This window comes from Siniperca chuatsi, linkage group LG6, assembly GCF_020085105.1.
Source record: "Siniperca chuatsi isolate FFG_IHB_CAS linkage group LG6, ASM2008510v1, whole genome shotgun sequence".
In the NCBI taxonomy this organism is placed as follows: domain Eukaryota; kingdom Metazoa; phylum Chordata; class Actinopteri; order Centrarchiformes; family Sinipercidae; genus Siniperca; species Siniperca chuatsi.
The window spans coordinates 22,846,099-22,860,000 of record NC_058047.1 but is presented as its reverse complement, the minus strand read 5'-3'; the positions used below and the strand labels follow the sequence as shown (position 1 = coordinate 22,860,000).

The window sequence follows — 13,902 nt, the reverse complement described above, 5'->3', positions numbered from 1 at the left end:
TATTTCTCAGAAGTGATGTTGGTGGCACAAAAGCTGATTCCACTATTTATTTTCAGCAGGCCTTGTATTGTTTGTAGTGGCTGGTAAAGTGTGTAGCTTGTTTCACTGTGCTCCAGATGAAGAAGCACCCAGAGGCTCTTAACTACAGCTGGGATGGTTCCCAACAAACACTCAACAGCACATGAGGGAACACGGCAGTTAGTCTCCAATTAATCCTGCTTCTAAACCCTGCTGCCGAATGTGTGAGAAAGTGTGTGGGGTTTTTTTGTGCTTTCTTTACCTATCAGAGACTTGTTCAGAAGAAGCACTCACTCATACCCGCTCTCACACAGACTCTTTTAAACCCACAAACAGCATGTGCCAAGAAAACAACAAGTTTCCCCCTCAGCTCCATGCTTAATTCTGGCCGATTGATTTGTCAAACAAAAGCTCGCACTTCACTAAGAATACGCATATGCACACATTACAAAAACATAGCCATAGTTGCTGAAGTGAAACGCCAAGTGTAACGTGAGATGATAAAGTACTGTTGCCACTCATCAAATAAATGAGTGCTCTGCCTTTGCTGATGTGCATGTGATGTCTTAATTGCAGCATCACTGCTGCTGAGTTTACCACATGAAGATGCTTATTTTGAGCTTTCAAGTAGTTTGCTAAAATATGTGAAGTTTACACTAAGATGTATTTAGTTCATGTACTGCCTGTGGGTTTTTATATCATTTATCTGTCTTATCATTATTAGTCATTTGGAATCTATGCTAGAAGAAAGCGGTGGCTCACCTGTAGAAGGTGGCTTTAGAGTTGAAGTAAAGTAAGACTTCTGGACAATCTCAAAGAGCTATAATGGTCTAATTTTTATTCTCTGCCCCTTTTTTGCCTCTCATCCCAACATTCCTTTTCTCTCCACCTCTATTTCTTTCCCCTTTTCCCCAGCGCCATCTCCCCTCCACCCAGTGCTCTGACCTGGATGACAGGGGGCACAGCTGTCTGTGCATGAAACTGTGTTGTGCACGCACATGTGTCCTGAGGCATCCAGCTATCCTCTGTGGCAGAAAAACATTAGAGCTGAAAAATACGTCAGGGACAGACGCAACGCACTTCCCATTACCGTCCCACACATACACACACACACACACACACACACACACACACACACACACACTCAGAAACACCCACACCCTATATCAAGGTCACTTTGGAAAAGCAGACAGAGAAAACTTTTGACATGTGTATGGTGGGAGTTTGGGGAAGACAGACACCTTTAAGGAGACTTTTTTCAATAACTTATTTTTATAGTATTGCACAGCACAGGCACTTTTAATACCTTAACTAGAAAGTAAAGTCATGTAGGCAACTGGTATAAATAGCAAATATGGTGTTTGTATGCCATTTGTAAATAAAACAATTGCCATTCAGAATTGACTTTTAAATTATTTTTAATTTTACCCTTATATTGAACGTGCAAGACAACATTCTTAACAGGCAAATTCGTTTTGTGTTTGAGGGTAACTCATTTCTGCTACTCTTTCTCACTTACCTTTACAGGGCTTGGTGTCATTCTGTAATGCTATACCACACTGATCTGCTATATTTCTACTGCTGTCCCTCTGTAAGACATTGTGCCTGTGGTCACATTGTTCTGTTGCTCTCACAGCTTCAAACACGACTATTTGACTGATCTCTAGCATTTTCGACCCCTGAACTCAGACTTAAAATGTTTGAGAAGAAGCAGGACAACAACAAAAAGTTCATAGATGTACGCCATCTTCTAATGCTTCTACTGATGTGTGTAAATCTAATGGAATTTATTAAATGCTGGTTCACTAAAATTATTGATCTATTATCCTTTAATAAAGCTTAAAAATATTGAGATGTTAACTATATCTCCCAGCTTTACCACACAAATTTTGCTGTATTGAGCTGTAAAAGAGTCATTGTCTTCAATATGCACACACTCGCCATGGGCCTGGATGAGTTTTGTGCTTGTTATTTATTTTATTTTTTTGCATTGATCTTTATATCCAGCCACAAGTCCGCTGAGGATTTTGTGAGGCTGCAGCAAGAGTTAATTTTATTGCTGACTTACTGGTATGCAGAGAAGTAGAATTTTAGGAAATGCTTGAAGCTTTTAATACGGCACAAAGAGCAAAACAGAACAACTCCTTGCTCTGTGCCTGTATACTCTTCGGCATGGTTGCATTCACAGTGGCAAAGTTGTTTTCAGAGCGTGTATGTTCTGAGTTTTGTTTATTACTTTCACCATAATAAGATGTACTGTGTAATCTGGAAAAAGCACTCAGCTGATGTTAGCAAAATGAAACTGAATTTGCTGTATGTACAACACCTTGTTGATTAAGACTGCAATCTAAATGGAACTTTGATGATGGGATGGGGATGGCAGCGGTCATCTGAGTCCTGTTTTCATCTGAGAAAATGAATTTCATATAACACACAAACAAACACACACACACACACACACACACACACACACACACACACACACACACACACACACACATAAACATACAACAGAACACAGCATTTTGTAGAGGATAATAAGGTGATTTAATCACTTCATCTACCCTTTCGTTTCATCTCATCCTTTTCAATGTTCTCCCAATTGAATAAAAAGCCAACGACAGCTCTGCTAGCATGAGGCCATTCTCAATCCTGTTGACTCCCTCTGTATGTATGCAGGACTCTTGGTGGTAAAGCTCGTTTCTCGCCCTGGCTTTAATTACAAGGTAATTGGTCTCACTAACGAAGGGGAACATGGCCTGCGTGTGTGCATGTAACTGTGTCTATCTGCATATGTGTGTGCATGTGTTTTGTTTGTGTGTGCAGTTGTGTGTTTTCTGGGCTCTGACGGCATCAGAGAGTGGGCTGTGTAAACAAGCCGCTAGCATCCTGTCATGCAACGCTGAAGCGGTTCCCCCCATGGACTGCACTGTCGGTCGCCACTGAGCTGCACACACACACACACACACACACACACACACACACACACACACACACACACACACACACACACATACGCTCAATTCCACCTTGGCATAGATGTTCATATAGAGCTGCAAAAGAAGATCAAGTAGTTCTCTGAGCCCTGAATTGTGGGCTCCACCAAATACTTCTTGTCATCAAAGAAAGTAGAAATAGCACCTCACACTTTGTCATTCCTCTGTTAGTCTCTAACCTGAATTCACACACACACTATTTAGTCTGTTCAAACACTAAAAGACCCATCTGACTGAAAAGTGTCAAAACTATTTGTTTCCTAAATCCCACAGTCTGTGTGAACTGGAGGTGAGCGTGTTTGTGTATGTCCGTGTGTGTTTATGTACGTGTGTGGGTGTGGTGTGTGGCTGTCGAAACACTAGAGGCCTTTCTTTCAAAGCATTAGGAAACACAGGTAACTCGTCAAAACACAGCAGTCCTCCTTTCATGCCAAGGCGAGTGTGCCAGAACAAAGTTTTCTCTCATGTCTGTCATCTCTGCCAAACTATGGAACCACTTGAAGTTGTTGTCCTTCCGCTCTCTATCTTTCTGTGTCTCATCTTGCATAATGAACCCCTTCCCTTCATTCACTCAGCCGGGGTCTTGGAAGAGAGGGATGGAGCAAAGGAAGACTGAAGAACATCATACAGCATGAAAAGGAAAAGGAAGCTCTGCCATCTGCCAGAGTGTCTCTCTATGTCTCTAACTTTCTCTTATCTCCTCACTGTGTACATACGATCATCGTCATCATCCTTTAAGTCCAACTGAAATTAAACTGCTAGTTTTTGTTTCTGTTAACAGCACACAGATCTGCTTTGTAAATTACATGTCCTGTAGTCTCTTTTGAGAAAGAAAATCAGTACAAAGAAAGGGAGAAATTTATATATAATACTTTTTTCTTTGGTTTTTGTCCTTTTATTATATAGTTACAGTGTAGAAACAGATTGGAAATATAGGAAGAGAGTTAGGGATATGTAATGAGACAAAGGTCTACAGCCAGAATCAAACCGGGGGCATTGCAGTTATTAATATTTTTTTGTCATGGCAGTGCCACCGTGGCTCATGGTGACACTGACTAACACAAACAGGAAGTGCCATGGACTTTAAAGCGCAACCCACACTAGCTTATTACTGTCTTATCTACAAGCATGTACAAATACTGTATCTTGTGTAGCACACAAACATCGACTGAAGGAAAAGTGCACTGCTAACATAATTTTGCAGACTCATTAGCTTGTCATCTGTAGCACTTTGAACAGCTTATCAACTTACCAAGATAGGTCAGTTTAGATGCTAATTAATTAATAAAAGTTTCTGAACCTTTGGAAAGTATTACCCCTTTGAAGAAGGCCTTCTTTTACACCTGAAACTATTGTTCAGGAACTAAATTTAGTTCCTGGTTGTTCCGGTCAAAATGCAGATTTAGTTCCTGAGTTCCTCAAAAGGTTCTTCGTCCTCTGGGAAAGATCCTGTGGTGGAATTTTTTTTACAAACTGCTGGCATGGCTGTCAATCAAACATGTACACAGGCCTGCCCACTCACAGGCTCGGAGGTTAAAGGAGCACTTCAGTTTCTCCAACAACCTTTTTTCTTCCTTTCAATCTAACATAATTATTAACAATAAATCTGAAAAACACTTTGACATGATTTTCTACTTTAAAACGAGATGACTTTTGTGATTTCAGATTTCAGATTATAAATCACCTTCACGAACAAGAAAATTGAAGTACGCAATATTTTTTGCCTAACAAGACATAAAATAATTAACAATATAGATTTTGCTATGACTCATAGTACTGATGTTTCTTAGGTAAGCTCTGTACAGACCGCTCTGTTTGTGAAATAGAAAACAGCAGCATGTCAACGTCTAACAAATGAGAAATGTCCTTTCAATGCACAGTCCTTCAGCCAGCACAGCAGGGTGAGAGTATTGGCCTCTATTAGGGCCTGTGTGTGACATTGGGACGTTTTCCTTTTGTGCAAATTATGAGCAGGGAGCAAACTGTTGCTATGGAGACTGTAGTTAGTGATGCGGTGGGCAAAGCCACACCAACTAGTGTGGAGGAGAGGACTAAGCTGAACATACTGAGAGGATCACAGAGTACACAAGCTACCGCAGCCACACACACACACATATATATATATATAGTCCAAGACTCAGGAAAGCAAATAAAAGGCTTTAACTAAAATATATATTTCTCTCTGAGTCAGGTGTTTTGAGTGCTTATTCGCCATGGTCACATTTGAATTTGAAAATATTTTTTTAACATTCAGGAATAGGGGCAGAAGAGTGTGTCTTTGGAGCTGCTGCACAGAAAGAAGATGTGGGTTTGTGGAATGAGATGCCTGCCTGGCAATAGCATTGATCACATTTCGCCATCCTTACCTTCCATCCTAAATGTTATTATAGTGCTGAAAAAAGTGGATGGATAATTAGATGGGTAAGATGAGAGCACAGACTGGTGAAAGAGTAGACAGCAGAATGGATAGGTAACTAATTTTCCAGATATAACCTGATGGTAGAGAAGGGCAGCAGATAGCAGGAGAGGACAGGGAGGAGGCAGTTATCTCTAAATATAGTTTTAGTGATGGAAAAGCCACGTTTGGAAAGTGTGTGCCACTATCTGCTAGTGAGTGTTGTTTTTGTCTTCTATCGCTCCCGTATCCACTATTGGCCTCCCCTGTCAACCACAACAGCAGACAGCCAATTCAATTCAATCTCTGTCTGATTGGAGGGAACAGATCTGATTACCTCTCATAGAAGTCACACACACAAACACATGCACCACACACACACATGCAAAATACCGTTGTTTGTGCTCTAAGATTCCCCAGGGAAAGATATCAGAGTAAATGGCTGCGGTGATTGTGCCAGATAGACTGGATGTGTGCATAATATCCACACGAAGAAGATAATGTGTTTGCTAATCGCACACCAGAGATGAGCAAACACACTCACGCACACATCCACACGCACACAAAGGCTAACAGCTGCACAGCTATAACCCTTAACCACTCTTTTCATGCTGTTGGCTGCCAGCTACACTGTAGAAACACCCTCCCACACATCCTCATCCAAATCCCATTGTGGGAGAGTCGTGATTTTTCAGAGTTGTGATGACAGTTGACTGTGTGTGTTGACAGCAGCGGAAGTTATTATAACTTGTAATCATATTCTGTGTCACATCATGAAAGACAGACACGCATCAGTGAACGTTTTATTTGAAAATTTAATGATGTTATAAAATACAATACTGCAAATAGAAAAGAAAAAAACTTTATCATCTGTTGGCCAGAGTGGGCGATAAACCCAAAAATACAAAAGTCAGTGTTGCTATGTTTACAAGTAGGGTCTTAGAAATGAATGCCATCCAAATGATTGCTGGTTACCTGCCAAAGTGGCTGCTTGGGTAGACAAGCTTACCAATCATAGTCACAATTTACCAACATTTGGCTAGCCTCAGATATTCATTCACAACTCTGATAATGTCTGTACATATTGTAACAACACTACAGGCACAATGCCAGCTTCACAGAGAAATGCCAAAATCAGCACAGTTTATATAGTGGTATTTCACTATTTTGAGCTGTATCTTTATTCACGCTTTTTGTTTAGTTTTGTCAGAATGGAGCCACTATAGAAATTGAACTTCACACTGCATCAACTGTGAATACTGCAGACAATTACAGTAATTACAGTTATACAACTGTACTAAATTAGAATACTGCAAAATAAAACGCCACTGTCTCTGTGCCAGCTTAACAGAGCAATCTTTGTACCCTGTTTTGCGTTGAAATCCTCTGGAGGATGAACAGCTTAAGTGTAATCTGTAATCATATTAATTACACTACATTTGACAAAATGCAGTGTTGCTGAAATCCTACGTTGTAATGCCAGAATGATTTGCTTGAACGGTGAAAGTGGGAAATGCGATTCAAAGATTCCCCAGAGTAAGGCGTCCATGGTTCGTCGTACTTCATTAGCAAGGTGGGCGCTGAGATGAAAAAGTTTTAAGTGGAAACAAAACTGTGTGCTGCTGTTGGGCTCTTCACAAATGTCAAATTGGCTCGCTGCTCTAATTTGACATTCACATAAATGTGTGTTTGCACTGGCAGACTGTCAATTCTATGTTTTATTGATAATGAAGAATATCAAAATGTGTTTCCTTTTAAAAAACTAATTAACAAATATGCACTCTAGGCATCTTACTGGTGTGGTATCTCTTTGCATAACTTTAAGGTTGCAATAGACAGACAGGAACATGAACAGCACTGCACATCTTGTGAAAGCCTAAGTTAATGATTCCTAACCTGAGGGTCAGTGTAATGCAATCCAGTACACCAGTTCTGCCATAAAGTCTACTTTTATGATGCCTATAATGTTCAGTTTTTGTCATAGAACTGTTATAGAGCCAGGTTTTACTTCAATTCTCTTTTAGCACTGAGGTCATAGTCAGTGATGGTGTTGTATTGGACTGCATCATATTGAGGTGTTTCTTATATTCTGCCCCCCTCGTGATTGTAAATGGAAAGGACAAAAAACCATAGAAACCATACAGTAGTTCAGAACAACACCATAAAGACATTATGCGCTTCGACATGTTATGCCAGGGCTGTTGTACTGCATTGCATTAAATTGCACAGGTGTACCTAATAAAGGGACCACTGAGTGCATTTCTGCTACACAAAAGAGTTTTCTTTCATTTTTTTCATGTAACATACTGGAGAGTTTGACCTCTTCAGGCCACTAAAAACTATTCAACTGTCAGGTAATTTCATTTGAACTGTTCAAATGTTCACATATATGTGCAACCTGTGATGGGGGATCGTGAGCAGGCATTGCTTTGCTATAAAGGGTCACAAGCCTAAAAGGTTGGCAACCAGTGGTCTAAATGACCACCTACATTAATATTGGAATCATTATGACTTGCAAGTACACAAGTAAAAGAGGTGGGGGGGCAACGAGGCAGGGGTGGAGAGAGAAAATCAGAGAGGTGGGGTGGAGAGATATAATCTTTCTGGATTTACTGAGGATTAATGAAGACTATTATTATACTTCAAGAATTGAGCCTGACCAATAAGACTGACTAATTCATTGTCAGAGGAAGCAAAAAGCCACAGTTATTCAGCTCAGGTCATGTAAATGCAAAAGGTCAAAGGTTATCTCTATCTTGTCATGGTAATTCAATAAAAACCTTCTGGTAGAGACAAAAGTTCTCTTAGAAGAATGACCCGAACTCGCCAATGAAACGTAATTGTACGTACAAAAAAAACACACGTGCACTCAAAAACCCACAGATATACACTGACACAAAGACCCAGGCACACACCATCTTGTGATTAATGTGTAACACGCAGCAGTCCCATAGTCTTTTTCATTGCATTCTTCACCACAGAACTGTGAAACAAAGGCCCAAGATTAAACAACTCTCCTTCACGCTGACTCATTAGTCTCTCTCAGTCTCTCTCTCTTCGTGATCAGTCTCTCCTCTGTGTCTCACTCATTCAGGGCAAGGTCATTTAGAAGTCAGAGCAGTGGGCGGAGGAGGATGAGGAGGGAGAGGAAGGATATTACAAGAGTGAAGGACTATCCTGCTGGGATTCTCACAACAGCGAAGCCGCCATTTACACCCTAATGATGATCAGCTAGTCAGTAGATTCATTTTCATTCAAATCCAGCTACTCGAAAGAGACAGAAAGTAGGGGGCCAGATAGAAACAGAAATGTGTGTATGTCCTGTATGTACCCAGGAGTTTCAGGTCATACACATGATGCACAACAACAGGAATATTATCCAAGTTTCCTATTCCCAGAGCACACTCATTGCTTGTGTGTGGTATATGATTGCATTTGACTTTCATCACCCTGCTGAGTGTGTGTGTGTGTGTATGTGTGTATCTATGTGTGTGTGTACACATGTGAGTCTGTTGGGAAGAATGACCCAGATCAGAACAGAGATGAGTACTCTGTGTGAGCCCAGCTTGACGACTCTGTAGCCGAGTAAATTCTACATACCATAAAAAAAAGAGTCAAGGTGTAAGGTGTGTGTGTGTGTGTGTGTGTGTGTGTGTGTGTGTGTGTGTGTGTGTGTGTGTGTGCGCGTGAGCGAGAGAGAGAGAGAGATGAGAGAAGAAGCTAAAAACCCTCAAGTCTGAATGCTGAAGGCAAACCATTCATCTTTCCTCTCATATGCTCTTCTGGGCTTTAATCCCAGTCCCAGTGTGTGTGTGTGTGTGTGTGTGTGTGTGTGTGTGTATGTGTGCGTGTGTGTCTGCATATCCCCACATATGGAGAGCAGTCTGAATGATGAACATGATCTCCATTGCAGCAGAACAATACTGTTTCTAAATAGGACATGAGAGGCATTCAGCCTTCCCTCACACACTGTGTATGAGGGAACCAACGCTTGTTTGCAGGGGCTGAAGCGCACCGTGTGCAATGAGGCATCTGCTGCCGGTGATAGTGAGTGTGTGTGTGTGTGTGTGTGTGTGTGTACACGTGTGTGTGCTTCTGTGTGGTTGTGTGCATCCATTAAGTGTTGTTCCCGACAGTGTCCAGAGTTTTTGCTACATCAATCAGATGCTTATTCAGAGAATGCTAGGCGTCACTCTCGCAGTCGGGCAGGTGGCACTGAGCAGCTGGGTGATGGCTGCCAGCCTGGCCCCTGGCATCACCTCTGCTCTGAGACCACCCAGGCCTGCTCTCATACACCTGCTAGCTACCTGCCTCTGGAGCTTTTCACACCTGGATCTGTTTGCTACTCACCAACCACAACATCCCTGCACCTGTTTGGTAGCAACCTACTGTACCGTAATACCCCCGCAACTGTTAATTAGCTATGAACAACAGCAGCCCTGCATTCTGTTGTCTGACCCGAATCCATCATCAGCAAATCAAGACAAAATTATTAAAGAGAAAAAAGTAGCTGACAAGGGTGTTTGTGTATACCAATGTGTCTAACAATAGTTTTTTAGAGGGTTAATTAATTTTTGCAATATATTGTTCTCAGTAATTCATCAATGTAACACATTACATTTTGATTTTCACTGATTACATTACAAACACTGACCTGATGAATATTATATTACTGCATTACAACTGCAATCTCAACAGAATTATGCTACGACGCACTGAATTCAAACCTGTATCACAGGTCCTGTTGCCAGGAGAAAGAACAACATGGCAGAGGACCCACATGACCGACATGAAGCTTGCAGAAGAACCGTGTCTCGTTACAGATAATGGCGGGAATGCCTACACCACTGGTAAAAAGACTAGGATTGTTTTTGTTTTCAGCTGGCTTGAACATGGTGCCCAGATCTACGGTAGAATCTGTACAAATTCTGACCAAAGTACCAATAACAGGTTAGGATTTGGTCCTAATCTAAAAGTAAGCAAAGTAGTAGTAGTAAAGGGATTTCTTTCGTCGTAGAGTAATGAGTAAATTGATTTCACTACAACCCAGAAGAGTTTCAAACTGTACAACAGGTGTGATAGTGTACTTTTACCTTTCCTCTTGGAGTCCCGTCTGACGCTGCTGGGCCTGACCGCTGGCTGTAGCTCTGTCTCTGTTGACATCCTCAGGCTCCAACTGGGCTAGACTCCGCTCCGCTTGGCTCCGCTGGGCTCCGAGGGTCCAGTTCACAGCGTCAGTGCCGGCTGTGCGTGCGTGGGCGCCGGGTGTGTGTGTGGAGGCGCCAGGTGTGTGTGTGGGCACACAGGCTCATGGGAGAGGGATGGGCTTTAGCCCTGACACAACATCCCACACACACCCACAGAGAGCTGGGGAGAAAGAGAGGAAGAAAGAGATTTGCTTCCGTTAGGTTGTGTTTACTCTTGACGGGCGAAACCTAGCAAGAGTTCTCAGCAGGCATGAGAATGAGCTTGTTTCTGATCAGAGCCTTGAGTGGATGTTGCCCATGGTAACGGACTGGAGAAACCTGCTCTAAACTTCCTGCTTCCTGTCAATAATGGGTGTCTGCAAGGACTTGGTGGTTCCAAAGTTATTATTACCAACAGCAAAGTTGACCAAAATTAATAAACCAGGTTATATGAATCTGTAAATTTCCTTTACCGCTACTACCGCACTCGTTGCCCTTCCTGGGCCATGTCCAGTGCCTGATGGGTCCCTCTGGCCCCAACATTCTGTCCCTTCTTTGCCCATCTGCTACTTTATTCTGAAGTGTTGACTGGCAGCGACTACTATAACCTAGCAGCCAAAAACACTCAGATCCACACTTTAACATGGTCGCTTGAATGCATGAAAACACACACACACATTTACATGCACACACAAATGCAGACAAGCTCCTTTCTTACACAGAGACGCTAAAGTACAAAGACAACAGGAGACAGCTGCGTGTTGACATGCTGAATAATGAATCTGACTACCTTCGGAGCTGCTCTTCACCTCTCCTTAGACTATCAGTCTTGACCTCTCTTTCTCTCTCCGTCTCCATCCAACAGTGGCTGAGTGCAGACTTGAACAAAACGAAAAGACTGGTGCTTCTTGGGGAAGAGGGAAATCTCTCTTATTCTCTTCCTCCCCCTCTCCACGGTGTTTCTGTGTGAATAGGAGGCCCCTGTGAGCCTCGGGCGAGAGCAGATGAATTGAGAGGCTTTTAATTTGCTGCAGACAGAACAGAGTCCATTTAATTCTGCCAGCAGAGGCCATGTCGGCAAAATGCTGACAATATTCTTTATCTGGTCCAAACACACTGGAAAAGTGTGAGTCACTCCAATTACAGGCATTATCAGCAGCACTGTTCCACCAAATGGATGGAGAGAGAGTGTGTATGAAGAGATGGGTTAGAGGGAAGAGAAATGAACAGAGTGGAAAGAAAGTGAGGGGTGAGGGAACATAGAAGGGTGAGTAAGATAATGAGCAAGGGGTAAAAGGGGAGAGAAAAAAGCCCAAGGAAGTTAAATCAGAACAGAAAGAAAGGAGTTTGAGTGGCTTCAGCTCTAACCCTGAACATGTCCCCCTCTGTCCCTCTCTTCTCTTTCCTTTTTGTTCTCTGAATTTGTTCTTCTCGAGCTGTGAAGTCTTTCAGGCAGCATCTAGAGCTTGTGTTTAAGAAAGGCAGTCTGTTAATCCTCGACTTGGACCAGAAGAGAAGCAGTCTAGAAACCCCCTCGCTGCCTTAACCCAGAAAATACCAGCTTTTATTCTACAACTACAAAAAACAAGATTCAAAGATACATTGAGTGTATAATCCAAAATATAAAGAAAAAAATTAGTTTAGAGTTCATTTTCTGTCTGCTAAATTGCTCCTATGAGAGCACTACTCACTTAGTTGAAGAAGTACAACTCATCCAGCCATTGCAAGCAAAACAGCCATTAGTCCACTGGTGAAAATGAGCAAGAAACGAGACTCTGAGGCTAAAAATGAAAAATCTGCTGCAGCATCACTCTCCAGACTTCTCTAAGGCTCCAGACATATGGTTGCTTCTCCGGAGAGTCGGGGAAGAGTTCTACATCTAAGCTACAGTCCCTGGTGGGGAGAACAAGCTAATTTCTCAAAAAAGCAGTCTATGTCTTGCTTCAGCTGTACAAATCCCCTGCCTCGCACACACACACAGACAACATGAAGGAAAGAGCAGCACCATCAAAAGCCATCGTGAACACTGTAGTGGCGGTTTGACCTGGAATCAGCGCACAAGCTAAAAGTAGCAGCAGAGTGGGCTGTGAACATGGCTTAGTGTGTCTGGATTTAGACAGCAATCTGAAGCCATACCAAAGGAGACACGGACTGGAGGAAAGGAGGAGAAGGGAACGAACAGTAAATTGGACGTCCCTAAATGAGCCGCTGCCAACAAGCACGAGCGGGTGATGTGAGGATCTGCCTGTGTGTGTGTGTGTGTGTGTGTGTGAACTCCCCTGTATGTGAGCGTGTGACTTGATAAACAGGATGCTGCCAACAGGAGCTTAATGCCCAGAAATCATCTGCAGCTACAGTAAAGTCTGCCAGGCGACAGGAAAGAAAAAATAAAGAAAGCAAGAAAAGTAGAAAGGGGGGGGCAGCTGCTCGCTACCCTCCCCTCTCTCTTCCACCTCTAACTCTCAGGGTAATTGTGTTCTGTCCATCAGGCTCAGAGTTAGATTAGCAGCTCCACTCATTCAGCTCTCTGCCATTTCAATAATGAATAATCATAGAGACCACCTCTACACTACCTTTCTCACTACCTGTACTCTGTCCATCTACTGCCACGCCACCTTCACCAACACCACCTTGGTATCCTGACACCAATGCAGAGCCTTTATCAGCAACACATTTCTCTTGTTGATGAATAACCATGACTGCGTGTACCAAAGGTCCATGTTACATTCTGTCATGGTTCAGATGTATGAATGGTAAATGAACAATCTTTCTTTAAACTACATTAACAATCAGACACAATCAAATGCTCCTAGTTTTAGCTACCCAGTTGGTTAAACGCACCTTGAAATGTCAAATGAATGTCAACCAGCAGACCAAAGAAAGAAATAAATGTCAATCCAAGACCATTCTATCTGAAAAAAAACAAAGATTTACCTCAACAGCAAAAACTAATGATATGAAATATTGAGGCCTACCAGTTTATGATCTGTAGTAGGTAAAATACAGAGTCCACTTAACTCCGGTAGCTTGACCAACTCAGGGAGAGACGGAGAGCGGTGAAGAATGAAATGGAGCGTAACGGAAAAGAACAGAAGAAAGGGTGAAAGATCAACTAATGGCAGGTTAGAGGACGTACTAATGGGTGAATGAGTTAATAGACTGTTTGTGCGTGTGTGCAACAGAGAAAGACAGAGAGAGGGAGAGGAAGAGGGAGAGATAAGAAAAAGAAAGGACTGGAGAATATGAGCTGTGGGTTAAAGTTCAGTGTCACACCCAGATAAGCGCTGCATGTCACTTCACTTTGTCC

The 13,902-nt window shown here is 42.4% G+C and overlaps 1 protein-coding gene across 16 annotated transcripts in view; it reads right to left on the bottom strand.

Annotated features, from left to right (window-relative positions):
* Positions 1-13,902, bottom strand: part of dab1a (DAB adaptor protein 1a) — a 190,932-nt gene that overhangs the window by 38,142 nt on the left and 138,888 nt on the right. For 12 of the 16 annotated variants that reach the window (XM_044198267.1, XM_044198269.1, XM_044198264.1 and 9 more), the window contains one exon: positions 10,503-10,776. In XM_044198267.1, coding sequence (XP_044054202.1) covers positions 10,503-10,572 — 70 coding nt within the window. In that variant the 5' untranslated portion in view covers positions 10,573-10,776. Of the gene's footprint in view, positions 1-10,502; positions 10,777-11,385; positions 12,144-12,286; positions 13,007-13,168; positions 13,223-13,570; positions 13,780-13,902 lie in introns of those variants that run through there. The other 4 variants (XM_044198265.1, XM_044198276.1, XM_044198268.1 and 1 more) reach the window with 4 other exon arrangements.